The following is a 16,227-nucleotide window of genomic DNA, read 5'->3' as shown; positions in this document are numbered from 1 at the left end:
CATGACCACAACTCACAAGACTGATGTATGATACCGAAAAGCCAGTTCATTAGTTGACAGCAAGCTCTACCTCTTGACAGATCTCCGTGGAAAGCCTGATCACAAAATTAGTTACTGGTGAATGTGGCATGGGGACAAGGAGCATGAGATGAATCAACTACCTAATGGCATGAAGCTGAGCTGGCCTGATGCAGCCATTTCCTGGGTGAGGATGATATTGCCAAGACAGCCATACACACCGCTGGCTATCATTTCCTGCCTCCTTCCCCCCAACATCCTTGCCAGTGCAACTACAATGATCCCAGGTTTGGCTCAGGCTTTTCTGGGCAGGGTTTGGATGAACACTGCCAATCTTTGCCTCTGTGACTCACTTATCTTCTCTACTTCCTCGGGTTGCTGATTCTTTCTGGAGGTGTTGTCCTACACCCAGTCATGTTACGAGGAAATCCTGCAGTTCTTGCAGCCACACTATCACCGCAGATCATCTGACCTCTCTCTGTGCAGTGTCATGGCTCATTTTCAAGTTTAACCTTCAGAGGGCAAACTTCTGAGTTCTTGGGAGTGACTCACTATGTCATTCACACTGCTAACAATTCAACTGTCTCTATGTAATCATCTATACACACACTCACATACATCCATTTGTATGCTCTTTCATTATTGGAACTTAACTCTTTGAGAACAGCCCATATGGCTGTTTTTTCCTGTATTTTTAACTCAACTATAGAATCATTTCTTTTTTTTTGAACTACGGCAATAAGATTTAATTAAGATGGTATATACCTGAAAATACCACCAGCTCCTAAAAAATCGATTTACCATGAAAATGTCCAAAATGTAAGCTTATGACATCCTTTTTCTCAGGGCTTGCAGTGTCTAGGCATGGCACAGGCATGGAAAACAATGGAGATATTTATGTCTGATATATGTAAACTCAATGAGCAGCCTGACTTAGAAGAATTCCTTGAAAGCCCTGTTAGCAAATGTCTATGTGATATGGTCAACCTGTAAATGCAGAGTGGAAAGCATGAGTTAAGGCCCTTGAGAAGACCTGTGATGCTCCCTACAGAAAGGGCCTTCTCTCCAGTGGCTACAGGAAATGCTGGCTGTGGGTGCAGCTTTTCCGGGAGCTCCGGCTGCCAACAGACCCACTGTCATATCATTCTCCAGGGATGGATTCATTACTGATGGACCCCTTGCTTATAGGTGACTGTTTTAGTTAAGAAGGGGTGGAATTACATTTTCCCACAATATTTCTTTCCCCTCAAATGCTTTTACACCATAAAAGCCCTTTAAAACCATTCAGTCTGGAAAACTGAGATGACCTTCCATATCATTTCCCTGTTATTCACACCTAATAGAAGTCTCGAGGGACCCTACTTCCCAGCAGGACTTGGCGTCTGCAGACAACAATAGTAAGTTTGTTTGCTTTCAAAGCAGCCCAAGCCCAGTGTCTCCTCACTGTCCAGCTTCTTTCTACCATGGCAGCTCCCTGGAGAGCCCAGGAACACCTACTAGGTTTGCTGAACACCTCCTAGAACAGCTAATTCACCAAAGTACTTACACACTGGGGAAGTGTGAACAAAACAGGTGATTCCAGTACTATCTATCAGTACCGGAAGAGGAAATCAAAGGAATCCTTTTGCAACAAAATATAAATATGTATACAGGATTCAAATCTACCCACCAGCTTTCAAGAGATGTACATGAGAGAAAACACCCATATCAGTGATTGCCTCTGTGTTGGTCTTGGACTCTTAGAGAGTTCACTCCATGAGAGCAGTATCTAACATCTCAGCATCCAACTGGGCCCCTTATATAAAAACAAAAACTGAGTCTTTTTTTAACCTAGCCCTTTTCTGTCTTTCTTTGCAAGAAACAATAATGAAATAAAACAAAAAAACAACAAAAAAAAGGGGGCTAGGGTTGTGGCTCAGTGGCAGAGTGCTTGCTTAGTACATTTGAGGTCCTGGGTTTGATCCTCAGAACCACATAAAAATAAATAAAATAAAGATATTGTGTCCAACTAAAAACTAAATGTTAAAAACAAAAACAAAAAATAAGCATACCCCCAAATCAGCAGGTCAATTTTTTTTGCATTACTCCATCCTTTATTAAAGCCAAGTTTCTAGATTTTCTATGGCTCTTGCCATTCTGTTCACATTCACTTACCCTGTAAATTGGGACTCAGAGATGCCCCTGGTTCTTATGTTGTCTTACCCTCAGCAGAACCAGAAGCAAACCAAACACCCACACCACTCAGGGTGCTGGGAGGTATGGGGTGATATGCAGCTTGACCAATTTAATAAAAATCAATGGGTGGAAATTCTTTACCATGAAATACAAATTTTAATAGAAATTTAGAACATTTTGATCTCTTTACCTAAAAATCTGTTTATCTCTGTAAATAATCACTAGAAAGATGTTGCATATAGAAAAACGGAGACACATACATTCAAAGGTATAGCTATTTTGAAAACAAAAATCCTGTTAGTATATCACAGAAAGGGATGAAAACAGCTTACTGGGAAACTACTAGGAAGTGAGTTAAATTTAAACTTCCTGCAAGTATTTGTTGGTGGCTATTTTTTTGATATTTGAGAGACAGGTGATCAAGGTGACTTTTTTTTTTGAGGTTGTCACTTTCCATTTCTTCCATTATGACATGCATTTCCCTCTTCATCTATTACGGTTAATCTGTCTTCAAGTAGTTGCCAACTAACAACACACCTCTGAGCTTCAGTTTAGATACATAAAAAAACAAACGAAGTAACCCCACAGTACTTACTAGTTCTTCTCCTATTGCTGATGCCATTATCGTATGGTGTAAAAGCATTTGAGGGGAAAGAAATATTGTGGGAAAATGTAATTCCACTCCTTCTTAACTAAAACAGTCTCTCATAAGCAAGGGGTCCATCGGTAATCTGAATCTGGAGACATTTGTGATGGAATGTGCAACTAACACAATTTTTCATAAGTCAGATACTTTTAGATTCCTGACTTGTTTAGAGCTCTTGGCTCAAAACTGGGGGGATATGTGGCTGGGAGTGCAGAGGCAGACAGGGAGTACCCCCCAAATCTCCATTGCTGACAAACTTGAGGGGATATTTTGTTACTTAATATACACTCCCACTGATCTTGTAGTATTACTGAGTCATGAACAGGGACCTTTATGCGAGAAAGGAAATAAAAGAAAACCAAAGGCAGTGCTCCAATATTTCCCATCAAAGGAGAAGGGTTTTACCTGGTTGGTAGAAATCAGGTGACAGCTCCCTGGCTACAGCTCTCGCGATGTCGCACTCCTGGCGGGCGGCCAGCGCAGCCTGGTCAGCAGCGTCAGCTTTCGCTCTTGCGTGTGCAGTCCTACATGGGGCACGAAAGGGCCAGTCAGCAAAGGTAGCACCTTATTAACTACATGTGGACAAGCAAACGTCCATCTAAGAAAAGAACTGTTCATTAGGATCATGGCCTGATACCTGCAGTACTAAGCTTTAGTGTCCTATCACAGTGGGATTTCAATAAAGAGAGATGAAGCTACCTGTAAATCACCTCTGTCATTTGAGGGGAAAATGAAGAGGATGAGCGGGGCCTGTGTAGCCTGATGCTAAGTCTAGCTGTCGAAACTTATTGGACCAAATCTGTTGGCTGTGGTTGGTATTACCCACCCTGAAACTATGGAGAGAGCATATGATTTAATATAGTGTTTATACACTGAATTCCTACGGTAGAATCAATGTAAAAGTTTGATCAAGCAACCTCTGTTACAGTGGCTTTGCGGGTGGGGATTAGCAAAACTGTCATTGGTACTCTTTATCAATGTCCATGGCTTAAAAACTCTCACATGGGCAATTTTTGGGTGACCAGCATAATGCTACAAGGGATGTTGCTGGGAAATGTACATTACTGTCTCCTACCTGCCTGCTCAGGAGGGTTACCCAAGAGCCTACTTAGTTCACTTTTAAGCAATATTTTTTTGTATGAAATAAAAATGAAAACGGGGCAGAGCTGACACAGACAAAATGGATCTCTTGGTCTTCCACCTCTTCCCTGGCCTATTTGTATTCCCTGAAATCTCTACTACTTCCAAAGGGCTAGGGGCAGGGGAGAAGGAGGCAGGGAAAGCCTTAGGCTTCTTAGGACAACACAGGAGAATGGACATCACCAATCCCAGCAGAGAGGATGTGGAGGTCAGGCAGAGAACCATGGGTTATCCACTTCTGAAGCAGGCAAACCTTCTCTAGTTAGTCTTTAGGTGGAAATGATGGGTATCTAATTTTTCTAACTGCTTAAATTTTCTATCACTTTATTATCAGTAGGCAGGGCTATAAATAGCTAATAGTAAAAGCTGAATGGAAGACTGACAGAAGTACATGCACATCTCCCAGAGACAACAGAGAAGGGAAGAGTTGGGAAATGGCACTGTGCAGCTGGTCTTCAGGGAGAAATACAGCTGACAGCTGGCTGATGCCAACAGATCCAACCCACAGAGGTACACGGTCAGAAGGAAAAATAGGAAGATGGGGCTGGCCTGAGACCACTGGTAGGAGGCTCCATGCTCAACCTACTTTCTCCAACCCCCTCTTCTCATCCTGGGCTCTCATGGTGCCCATTTGTCTTCTTAGGACCCAGCCAAGCCTGGAGGCTTGATGGAAAGCTTCATGAAGATTGGAAGCTTCACAAAGATTGGAAGCTTCACAAAGAGTGGGAGTTTGGATGTTTGCTCCTCTGCTATAAATCCCAATGCAATGCACAGAACACTACCTGGGCACACTACTGGGGGGCCACTTTATGAATCAAGAAATGAATGACACTTCCTCAGAACAGCTGGACAGTTAACTTACAAATAAATGGAATGACAAAACCATACAGACAATAAAGGAACAGTGGGTGCCAGGAGTTCAGAGTACAAGTGGGAAAAGGGGGAATGAGTGGAGCTGAGGGATGCTCCTTAGGCATTTGTCAACATCCACAGACTCCCCAACACAGAGCATGGACCCTAATGCAAATGACAGCCTTGAATGTTAATGTATTGATAGTGGCTCCTCAAGTTATATCAAATGCACTCACTGATGCAAGATGAAGGAAGCTGCACATGGGCCTTGGGTGGGGAGAAGAGGCAGATGGGAACTCTTTGTGCTTTCTGGTCAATTTTTCTAGTAACTTAAAAACTGGTCTAAAAAATAGACTATTAATTAAAAATGAATGAATTAACTTCCAAAATTTTTTTTTCTGAATCATGCAGGATATTTCCGATTACTTCTGTCTACAGGGTATCCTAAAATATGAAATGGACACAAAACCAAGAGGCTAAGAGAACATATTCCTAAGCAACTTCTGTAGAAGCTGGTTGCGTGGTGCCATCCTTGATGGTAGAGGAGGCTTTGTTCTGTGTCTGAGAGTCAGGAGATGCCCTCTGTTAATGCTCTTTCAGTTTCTCAGAATCTTTCCCAGAATGATCTTCCATTTTATCTGCTATTCTTAGCTAGAGCCTAATTATGTCTAGGTATCATAATTAATGAAGCCATAAGAGTACAGTGGCGCTGCCTTATCATGTAGTCTGCTAGCCCTTCGATGATAAATCTATAAAACTCACAAATAAATCACTTACTCTGATACAACTGCAATATGCCATCATATACACTCAAATAAAATGGTAGTATTATCTCCACCACTTTTGACAATAGGCTAAACTGGAGAACAGACAAATACAGCTTACTCTTCTGCAGATACATTTTGAAAGCACAGTGTTATGTGAGCTTCATTTGCCACTTTTTTACTTAACTCTTTACTTTTTTACTTACTCTTTCCTGTAAGACTAAACTGAGGGAGAGGACTTCCTTGTCTAGCCCAGCTCCATGCTGAACAGAGTACTGCTGCATGGCTGGTCAAAACCACATCCAAACTGGTCTAAATCACATCCAAACTTGAACCCAGAAGTCTGCTCAGAAGCTTTTGGTGAACCCAATCTTGAGATGTGGAACAGAACAGGAGCTCTGAGTTTGCTGTTACCATCAGTCACATGTGCCCACGGCTACTGGAATGTCTAGCTTTTGCCCAGGAATAATCTGGACTTGCCTCTGGTTCATGTTAGTGAATTCATGTGTTCAAATCCCAGGCCCAGTTCCAGAGCTGCACACGACCCCTTTAATCAGCCAGCTTGTACAGGCATGGCCATTGTTCCTGGGGTGCAGCATCGGGCTGGGCAGTCTGCAGAGATCAGCTGAAACCACTCAGCGGGATGCCTTGCTGCTGCAGCTTGTCACAAGGAAAACATATGTGCACAGAAGGAGCTTGGTACCCAGGACACATTTCATTCATTCAAAAGCTTGCTGACATTTACAAGTCTTTTAGGCCTTTTAAGAAACTCCACATACCATTATCACATATGCTTCCCCCACTGAATGCAGTAAAAATAACCAGGAAGCATCTCCTTTTAGTGAGGCATCAGTGGCTGACTTTTAGGGCTCTCATTTTACAAATAATCCAAAGTTTTAACTTGTGGAGAGTTTTGACGTGGGCAAAGCCATGAGAATGATGCTGATATACAGAGAGACCTTGCAGCCTGATAATTTTTTCCCAGACACCAGCCCTGCAGAGGTTAGCTGTGAACAGACACACCAGGAACCAAAACTTCTTAATGCCAGGCAGAACTTGGGAGTTAAGAATGTAACTACAAATTATTTTTTGAATCAGTCACCTTATGAGTATCCAAGGTTTTTTTCTTTAAGGACCAAAACAGTGCTTCATAACCTCTCAGGGCACCTTAGTTGGAAAACAATAATGGAGTTTTCCCAATTTTTTTTTCACTTTCCTCCCTAATTGACACATTCAATTTTTATTAGATATAACAATGCTTTTATAAAAAGCATATTCAACTCTACACTGAACATGCTCTACCTACACTCCTCCTCTGGCCAATGAACATGCTGCTCAGGGTCCTTAAATGTCTACTCATGACTTCTAGCTTTTGATAGCTCCTATGTCTACCCCCAACACAGCTGATAAAGGTTTTAATCTAGAATGTACCACAATTCTGCTAATTGTGAAATTGATACTTACAAAATTTGCTATTTCTACTTTTTATACATTCTCTTCTCAACAATAAACTGCTTCAAAAGTATGCTGATTTGGAGGCTGGAGGTTTAGCTCAGTGGTACAATTCTTGCCTAACATCCATGTGGCTCTGAGTTCAATCTCCAGTCTCTTTCTCTCACACACATATATATTCTGCTGTCCTTTAAAAATGTATTATATGTATTAAGTCAGAGTTATTTTACTGATCCAACCCTTAAAACTTGATGTCAAAGGCTATACTCTAATTGGTTCAGTGTCTGCTCTTGTGATTTGCTTTGACAACCAAGTATTTAAAGCTAATTATTAGGAGAATTTAAAAATAAGAGCAATTGGTAGATAGCTTGAGAAAACCCAAATCTCAGCAGATGGCAATACCACACTTGCAGTTGCTCAAGCCAAACTCTCTGAGCCATCCCTGATCCCTCCCTCTCTTTCACATGCCCCATCAATTGTCAGCAAATCCAGTTGGCACCACCTTCAAAATACATCCTCAATCCAACTGTTGCTCCTGCCCTGGTCGCAGCATTAACATCTCACCAGGGTTACTGCAAAGGCAGAGCCCATCTCCTTGACATTTTATTTCCCTCTGGTTCTCTTGAAAATGCCTGACAATAACCAGAAATTCTTTCCTGGGTTATGGCATCATGGCGGATAAAATGCAAAAAAATATGACCTGTGAGCCTTCCTTTTGGACTGTGACATTACTCATTTATGTGAGACGTAGATTTCAGAAAACCAATTATCTTGTGCAGACAGTTGCAGCCCTTTTAAAGAAGAAATTAGTCTGTTGAGCAAGGAATACTCCCTGATAGGAGAAGAAGCAACTGGCTCCTGAAATCGCAATTGAAAATCAGAACCATGATTTCTAGGTGACTAGCACTTGGTAAGAAACTGGTCCTTCAATCTGGATTTGGTTCTTGGATAAGACAACCCAGTGAGGCTCAGCACATGCTCCTGGTGCTCAGCAACGCACAGGGCCCTTAGATCTCTTCCACCTTCTAATCTCAATCTTTCACACAGTGATTGAGTGACAGCTGATGAAGATTTTAATCTAGAATAGACAATGATTCTGCTATCACTCCATTCTCAGGAATTGATTTGGGAAGACTACATCTTAGGGGTCCCCATCTATCCCATCTATTGGTTCTTGAATGTTAATTTTCTCCGTAAATTATCATTTTTTAAAAAAAGAAATAAAAGACAGGACCTGAAGTAGTAACTTCAAGAAACAAGAATTCTTAGATTCTGGTTTAAAACATGTTATATCATCAGTGAATAGTTTGTCCTATTTGCTAATGCAGGAGATCATGTCTTCCTTTCCTCTGAAATATATCCAGTACAAAAGGTAAACTAAGGGCCAGAATATTGCTATTAAGTTAGGTATTTGATACTTACAGGTCTAAATTTTTGCACATGTATTAGAAAACAGGCTTTGGAAGTATTGTTAATCAGAGATCAGGTCAAGGCCCATCTGAGCCACAAATGGTTCTAGTTGAAGAGATCAAAAGTTAAACTACATTACTTTATCACAGAAATGTCTCTGCAGAACTGCAGTCAGTATCAGTCCCTGGCTTTCTGTCAAGGGCAGAGAAGAATGTTTCTATACCTTTCATGAAATGTTGTCCATTATGTCTATTGTTGTCATGTTTATTGGGATTTAGGTGATGCAATCCTCTCATTGTTCAGTGCCAGGAAAAAAATTGGTCTCTGGTGATAAACTGGTTTGCTTCCTTGTACCATACAATGTGGACTACACAATCTGTTGTTTCTCTTCTCCTTAAGGCCACCAGAAAACCTAGAGTTAAAGCAGCCTCCATATAAGCACGTAGCTATCTAACCACACGCTCTGATGCTAGACTCCCACCGTCAGGGATGCTATCGTGAATGTGACAGATGAAAGGGCCCTGAAAGCACTTTCTGGAAACCAGCAGGATATTTACACAAAACACAAAGCCAATTCCCGGATCAATAAATTCTTGTTACACTGGTTTCTTGAGCTCCAGCCCTTGTCAGTGTGCTAATACTCAGGGGACAGGTGTAATGACTTGGGAACAGCGGTGTTTACTACTCAGTCTCCTTTTATAAGATTTTCTCTAGGTTGTAACATTTTCACACTTAGAAAAATCAGTCCTCACTCTTCAGTACTTTATCGACTTTATTCCCTTTCATCTGATCAACAACTTAATAAGCTTAAAGGCTACATTCTCTTGATAGCCAGGCCAAAGTCACATTTTTACTTCTTCATTGGAATAGGAGAATAAAGTAAAAAGTAATTCCACTTTATCTTTTTTTTTTTTTTGGTTGCTTCTGGAGATGAAACTCAAGCTATCTTACATGCTAGGCAAGTATTCTACCACTGACCTACACGCCCAGCCCCTACATTTTATTTGACAACAATAAATTTTTATTTTATAAAAATTATCTGAGATTTACCTCCCGATGTTATTTATATCAGATGAGAAAAAAATGTGATATCAAAAAAACTTAAGGCATGTTTTATTCTTGAAATAATCTTTGGAGAAAAGTCCTTTTTAATGAGGGTCATTTTAAAGTTCAAGCACATTATCATTAAATAATATTAAAATATCTATTTCAAGCTTAAGCACCTGCAACCCAGTAAATGGGTGAAAATACTTGCCAATCACATATCTGAAAGGGGGTTAGTATCCAGGATATATAAAACATTCCTACAATTCAACAACAAAACCTTATCAAAACATAAGCCAAAAACCTGAATAGGCATTTCTCCAAAAAAGATACACAAATGGCCATGAGAACATGAAGAGATGCTCAGCATCACTAAACACCAGGGGAATGCAAATCAAAACAATGAGATCCTATCTCACACCCATCAGGATGGCTACTACCCCAAACCAGAAAAGTTATAAGAATGTGTAGAAACCAGAACCCCCTGCACTGCTGGCGGGAAGGTGAAGTGGCTGCTGCTCTTCTGGAACATACTATGGCAGCTCCTCAGAAAATTTAAAATAGAATTGTCGCATGGTCTGCCAATTGGATTTTGGATATAGACACAGAAGTAAAGGAAAACAGGGTCTTAAAGAGATATTTGCACACCAAATTCATAGCAGCATTATAAGAGCCAAAAGTTTGAAGCAACCCAAGTGTCAATAGATGAATAAACAAAAAAATTGGTAGATGTAAACATATTATTCAAGCTTTAAAAAGGAAATTTAGATACATGTTACAACATGGATAAACCTTGCTGACATTATGCTAAGTGGAGTGGGCCAGTCACAAAGAGACAAATATTGTATAGGGTAGCTAGGGTCGTCAAATTTATAGAGAAAGAACGAATTGTGGTTGCCAGGGGCTGGAGGGAGACTTTGGAAAGATGGTTAGTGGGTACAGCACTTCAGTTTTGCAAGATGAAAAACTTCTGAGGGATCAGTCATAAAAGTAAAGAAATAACCGCTGGACATTTTTGGAAAGATGTCAGAACTTTCAAACATGCAGACAGTTTTCCTGTCGGTTTTGCTACCATAAAACCTGCCATAGAAGCCGTCTTCAAAAATCCTAGTGGAAGGGATAAATGGGTGAGGAGGAGAGAAGCATGAGGGATAACCCCAAGATTCCAATTAGGTATTCAAATGCCTGGTCTCACAGCAGATAGCAACTGTGTAGGCCCTACTCCAGTTTGGAGGTGATGACACACTCAGTTTTACACAAGTAGGAGTTTATGTGATAGGCATTTATACTTGGGAATACAGGGCTATGATGCAAACTAGAGGACATGGCAATAAACAGAAGTGTGAACATCATGATGCATTCAAGGAAAGTTGGCTGAACTTGTCAAAAAGCAAAGAACTGAGTATTGAAACCAGAGTGTCCTGGGGACTGGGTGGAGGAAACAGCAAAATAACCTGAGAGAAGGGAGCATACACAGAATCCCTTTAGGTTCTTGGGTGAATCTTGGGCTCCTTTTAGGAGTTAAGTGGGTCACATCAGAATCTGTCTTTCCTCTGGGGTAGCTGCATTTTTCTCAGCCTGACTGGCTGATTTATGATTTATGGCAGCCACTAGCAATGCGGTGAGGATCTGAGGAAGGGACAGTCTGTCAATCCCCCCATGCTAGGGAAAGTGAAGGCTGAGTCAAGGCGGCTGAACTTGTTGAGACCTATTTGAGAGAGCAGTTGGAATAAGAAGGCCACGGCTGAAGCCAGATGGAAGGGAGTCGGTGAGGAACTGGGCAGAGGAAATGGAGGAAGCAGGTGTGGGGCACATGCTGGAGACTTTTGACCCAGAAAGGAAGAAGGAAATTTGGACAGTAACCAGAAGAATTAGCTGGGTCAAGGGAAAAGACATTTTACTTGCATTTTAAGTAAATGAGAACTGATACTAGTGGAAGGTGGGAAGGAAGATGCCCAAAGAATAGGAGAATATGAAGTTTTGAGAAGATGACTATTGTTGGAGCCACATCCTAGATGAGGTGAGAGAAACAAAACAGGAAAAATATTTTTAAAAAGGTATGAGTTGATCCAATGTTTTAAGGTTATTCAAAGGATAGTAAGTTTGAAAGAGAACAAGAGTGTCATGGAGCTTTGGAACCAGAAAGACCTGGGCTGTCATCCCAGGTCATCATGTTGACTGTGCCCCCAATTTTCTTACCTGTAAAATGGGGACAATATTAATGTGTAGAGTTAGACTGAGATCAGGATTGATTTATATGAAGTTCTTAGTATTAACTTAGGGTACTTATTGGATAAATGCCCATTATCTGTCTTCTGCAGAAATTAAGAGACAGTGGGGAGATTTTGAGGGCTTAAAAGAGGTGAAGATGAAGAATCATCACTGTACCAAAGTTCTAAGGAATGGAAGAAAAGTATATTAGAAATGCTCAGTGGCCCAGGAGAACCTGACCTGGGTTTCTATGACTTTGCATCTTTCTCTAGCAGGGTTCTTCTCTGGGAGAAGCAGAGGAGGTAGAATGTGGCTATGACACAGAGACAAAGACCTGGATCAAGGAGGATGGGGAGCAACATAGAATCACCTGGAGCTGTGGGCAGGGAGGAAGAGTCCACCACCAAAGGTGGTCATTGGGTCAGATGAAATATAAGGAGCTAAGTTAAGACTGAGTGAAAAATGTGAGGGTAATCAGACAAGTGTAAAGTCATTATCAAAGTAGATTTTATGGTTTTAGGTATTTTTTAGCTGATTAAAATAAGATCTGTCTTTCCTAATGAGAAATTATATAGATAGTGTATTATTTTGACTGAATCTGGCTTGCTATTAAATAATATATCTTTAGGTCAATTTTTTTTGGGGGGGTGCTAGTAGGCCTTTGGCAACACTAGGTAGACCAAATTATTTTAAGGTAGATGCATATTCTATAAGATGGAGCTAGACATAATCACAAGTACATTTTTTCTTGGGCACTGTCACAGAGACACTTGGATGTGTCTAATAAGAACTCTGCAGCTTCAGGATCTGAGAACTACTTCTGGATAATGATAAAAATTAAAATGTCAATACTGTTTTTATTTTATCTTCAGTATTAGGTTTCTTGTCTTTTGCCAAGGGTCTGTTATAGGTACAAATTAAATTATGGCTAAGAATTAGAGCAATTTAAGACCGCGTAATGGTCAGAACACATGATGGCAGCTCGAGGTCTTCAGTTAAAGAACAGACAGATCATTTATTATGGATCATAAACTGGCCTAATCCCCACTTGCTGCTGCAAATGTCCATTAAATGCATACCCCTGGTGCTTAAATAATTCCATTTTATAAATACTTATATGTTTAAAAAAATTAAGCAATCACCATTCATTCCTTAAAAATGACACAAGGCCTTTAGATCTTCTCCTTGAACTGAAGTTGAAAAACAATCGCTAAGGTAATAAGATATCCATCTTCTATCATCCGAAATGGCTCTTAAGATCCCAAAGCTGCCCCTTCACTTTGTTCTGCCCAGATGAGCCTAACCAGTGAGCAATAGAGGGACCCATTCCTCTATTGGGTTTCTGACGCTAACTGGTACAAACACGAACTTGCTTGGGAGTAGCTATCATCTTGAGCTCTTACCACTTCAGAGGTACACATTTTGAAGCTATAGTTTGGGAAAGAAAGACTCTGGGAGAAATACTAAAGTGTCAGAGGTGTGGTTATTCTCTCAGCAAATTAGTTTTCATCATTTCACATTTCCTGGTAGGAACTGTGGTTCCATTACTCCAGTTACCTCATGCCTCGTCTGGGACCAGAAAGCATTCAATAGTTCAATCAAGGAGTCCTCAACTATTTTTACTTTAAATTTCCAGCCTTTTCTGCAACATACTACAAGCATGAAGGTACTGCTCTGATACATGCTAAGCCTCTGGATTTTAAGAAGTGACTCTTCAATCTTCTGCTTTACCAGACATATTAAAAACACAGTTGTAACTTGGAAAGTCTCTTGAGAATTCTGTGGTTCCCTCCCTGATGGTCAGGCAATTTTTTTTCCTTCTGTAGAGGTCTGAGACTCAGAGAGACTCAGAAACATATTCAAAGTCACACAGCTATCTTGTGGAATGAATGGATGGAACCCAAGTCTCTTACCCTTTGTGATAACGGCAAGCAAGTATGTTCTGAGAAAGACTTCTGTATTACTTTAGCAAACATTCTAGTATGTAATTATTTCATTTTTCTTTCTGCTCTAAAAATCCCCTCATTTTCATAGTTTATGCTTTCTCTTTGAATCTGTTGCTGCTCTCTTTAATCAATCTTTATTTTAAATAGACTAATGCCACTATTGAAAAATGCAAATATTCAGCTTTCTTCTCCTACACATTTTTTTAAAACCAATTTTGGCTGACTTTCAAATGAAATAACACAGCTTAGGAAACATCTTACTAAAGACTACAGGGTAGATTTGCTTCTCATCAAGGTTATTCTTTAGAAGGAACATTTTTAGGTGGTGTTAAAAATAATACAGATTCATCCAACTCAGAGTTGCCTTCCCCAAATCACCAAATTAGTAATTAACGCCTCCAAGTTTAAAAGGAAATATCAGAGGATCATCTAGTTCCCCCTGAATTCTTAAAAAGTTTTCTTTTTCGTCATGAGAATCTCAAAAAATTATGTCGTATTTCCCTATTTTCAGCATTTGCTATGTTAAACTGAGAATAGAAAATTTTCATTTTAAAACTCGATAAAATAGCAGTTTATCCAAGGATACCGAGGAAAATAGAAGTGGAAACAAACGTGTAAACCAGGGCTGCTGGTTTTCTCTTTAGCACCTTTAAGTAACAATTGGTGTAATGGAGGGGCAAAGACAATTTTAAAGATGAATGCATGAACACTGAGATACTAGTATACCAATACTTAGAGATGGTAGAAACGCAAGGCAGGATTCAAATCAGGTCAGTCCAAGAATCTTGCTCAAAGAATAGGAATCTTTTCCTCTGGTCCTGATAGATGGTTATATTAATATTCTTACAGTATTTTGAATATTCTTGACCAGTTGTCTCCTGTCTGCCTATGCATTGACTCTAGAAACATTCTAATGAACTTTTAAATTTTATTTATTTTCATGGTGGGACTGACTGAATCCGGGGCTTGCTAGTTAGCTGGATTGACCCTGTTGCAGCCACTGAAGGGCCTACTTTCCTCAACTCACTGCCTTAGTGACAGATGTACTAACACAAATGAAACCACTCCTCCCCAACAGGAGGATCAGCCCAAGTCCAAAGACACTCAAGAAGAATTCCAGGCACTAAGGGGATGTTATACAACCCAAGGCCAAGGGTTGGGGAGGGGCACAGAGGATGCCATTCCCACCAAGGTAGCGATTTCCCTTCAAGTCCAAGAATTCAGGATCTTCTGTCATCTTGTGATTGTGGTAAGTGCAGGTTGAACTCCAGAGGGGCAGGAGAGTTGCCACCTTAGTATTAAGATCCGAGCTTCTACTGCCTGGCTGGTATCTGATGGTGGCTCTAGCAGGGTCTCCAGTTGGCCCCAGAGCATCCAGCCATCCTTTCAGGTTAGAATTGTTCAATGTGCCAAGTTTTGGCCAGCCATGAGTACTGGAAATAGGTCTTGCCTCTGAAATGACAACAGATTCAGTGACAAAGGACATGCCCCTGCTTTATCAGCTAACTGTCCTCTCTGAACCATGAATGTGAAAAGCCCCCTTGTCTTTAAGGTGGAGAACATGTAGCCATGATAGGAGATCCAGGATTCCAGTGGAAACTTATAAACTATTTATAATTTTGGGACCCAGAAAATACTGCAAGAAGTGTGTTGGAAGACAGGTTCATATTCTATGCTTTGTCTTGTCATGAAGGAAATGGGGGCACAGAAAGCCCTGTTATAGTGTCATATAGGTCCCTGGGGTCAACCAGTTACCCAAACACATGAAAGTCACTGAGGAAAGGGGAAGCTGTGAAAATCAGCCATGATGTCCAGAAGAGGCCCACCCTGAAGGGACCTCCCTTCCATTAGGGACAGGTATAGAACCCTCAGCTCTAGTAGACAGGACTTTTTCCAAGGAGGACCTGGAATACTCTGGTATGGCATTTGTTCCAGAGTCAGGAGGAGAGTTAAGAAGCCTCTGTGTACCCATGACAAGGACACAGTGTTAGAAGCTGGAGGCTGCTCACTGCTGGCTTCTGTGCTGTTAGGAGCTCTTCTGGACCTCATGAACACTCCCCATTCCTTGTTATTCCTATGGATCCAGGTTCAGGTTTCAGATCACTTTTTTTTACATTTTTTTCCTTAGTTTTAGGTGGACATAATACCTGTATTTTTATGTGGTGCTGAGGATCGAACACAGTGCCTCCTCACACATGCCAGGCAAGTGATGTACCATTGAGCTACAACCCCAGCCCCTCAGAGCACGTTTGAATTTGTGTTCCTGAGAATAATCACCCTGGCCTGTCTTTCCTGATACCAAATCCTTATTTCATGATAATCTACTGCTATTTTCTACCTCAAACAAAACCTCAACATACAAATGCCTAGATCTACAAATGCCTAGAAATGCTTCTGCATAATTATTTGCCATTCTGGGCACACAGGCAATTTTGCTAATTCTACATACACACTCACTTTCCTCTCCATACTCACTATATATGCCTTAGTCCCTCCTTATGGGGAATGGCTATTTTAGTGGATGCCGGAAACTACAGACAGTACTGAACACTAGATGTACTGTATTTTC

General features: G+C 40.7%; 1 protein-coding gene across 1 annotated transcript in view; it reads right to left on the bottom strand.

The window, feature by feature from the left end:
• Positions 1-16,227, bottom strand: part of LOC113178616 (junctophilin-1-like) — a 99,473-nt gene that overhangs the window by 39,545 nt on the left and 43,701 nt on the right. Inside the window, 1 exon segment of the mRNA XM_077800992.1 lies at positions 3,245-3,363. Within this exon segment, the coding sequence (XP_077657118.1) occupies positions 3,245-3,363 (119 nt within the window).

Source organism: Urocitellus parryii, chromosome 7, assembly GCF_045843805.1.
Source record: "Urocitellus parryii isolate mUroPar1 chromosome 7, mUroPar1.hap1, whole genome shotgun sequence".
Taxonomy (NCBI): domain Eukaryota; kingdom Metazoa; phylum Chordata; class Mammalia; order Rodentia; family Sciuridae; genus Urocitellus; species Urocitellus parryii.
Note: the sequence above shows the minus strand (reverse complement) of the source record. Positions and strands in the feature narration are given on the sequence as shown.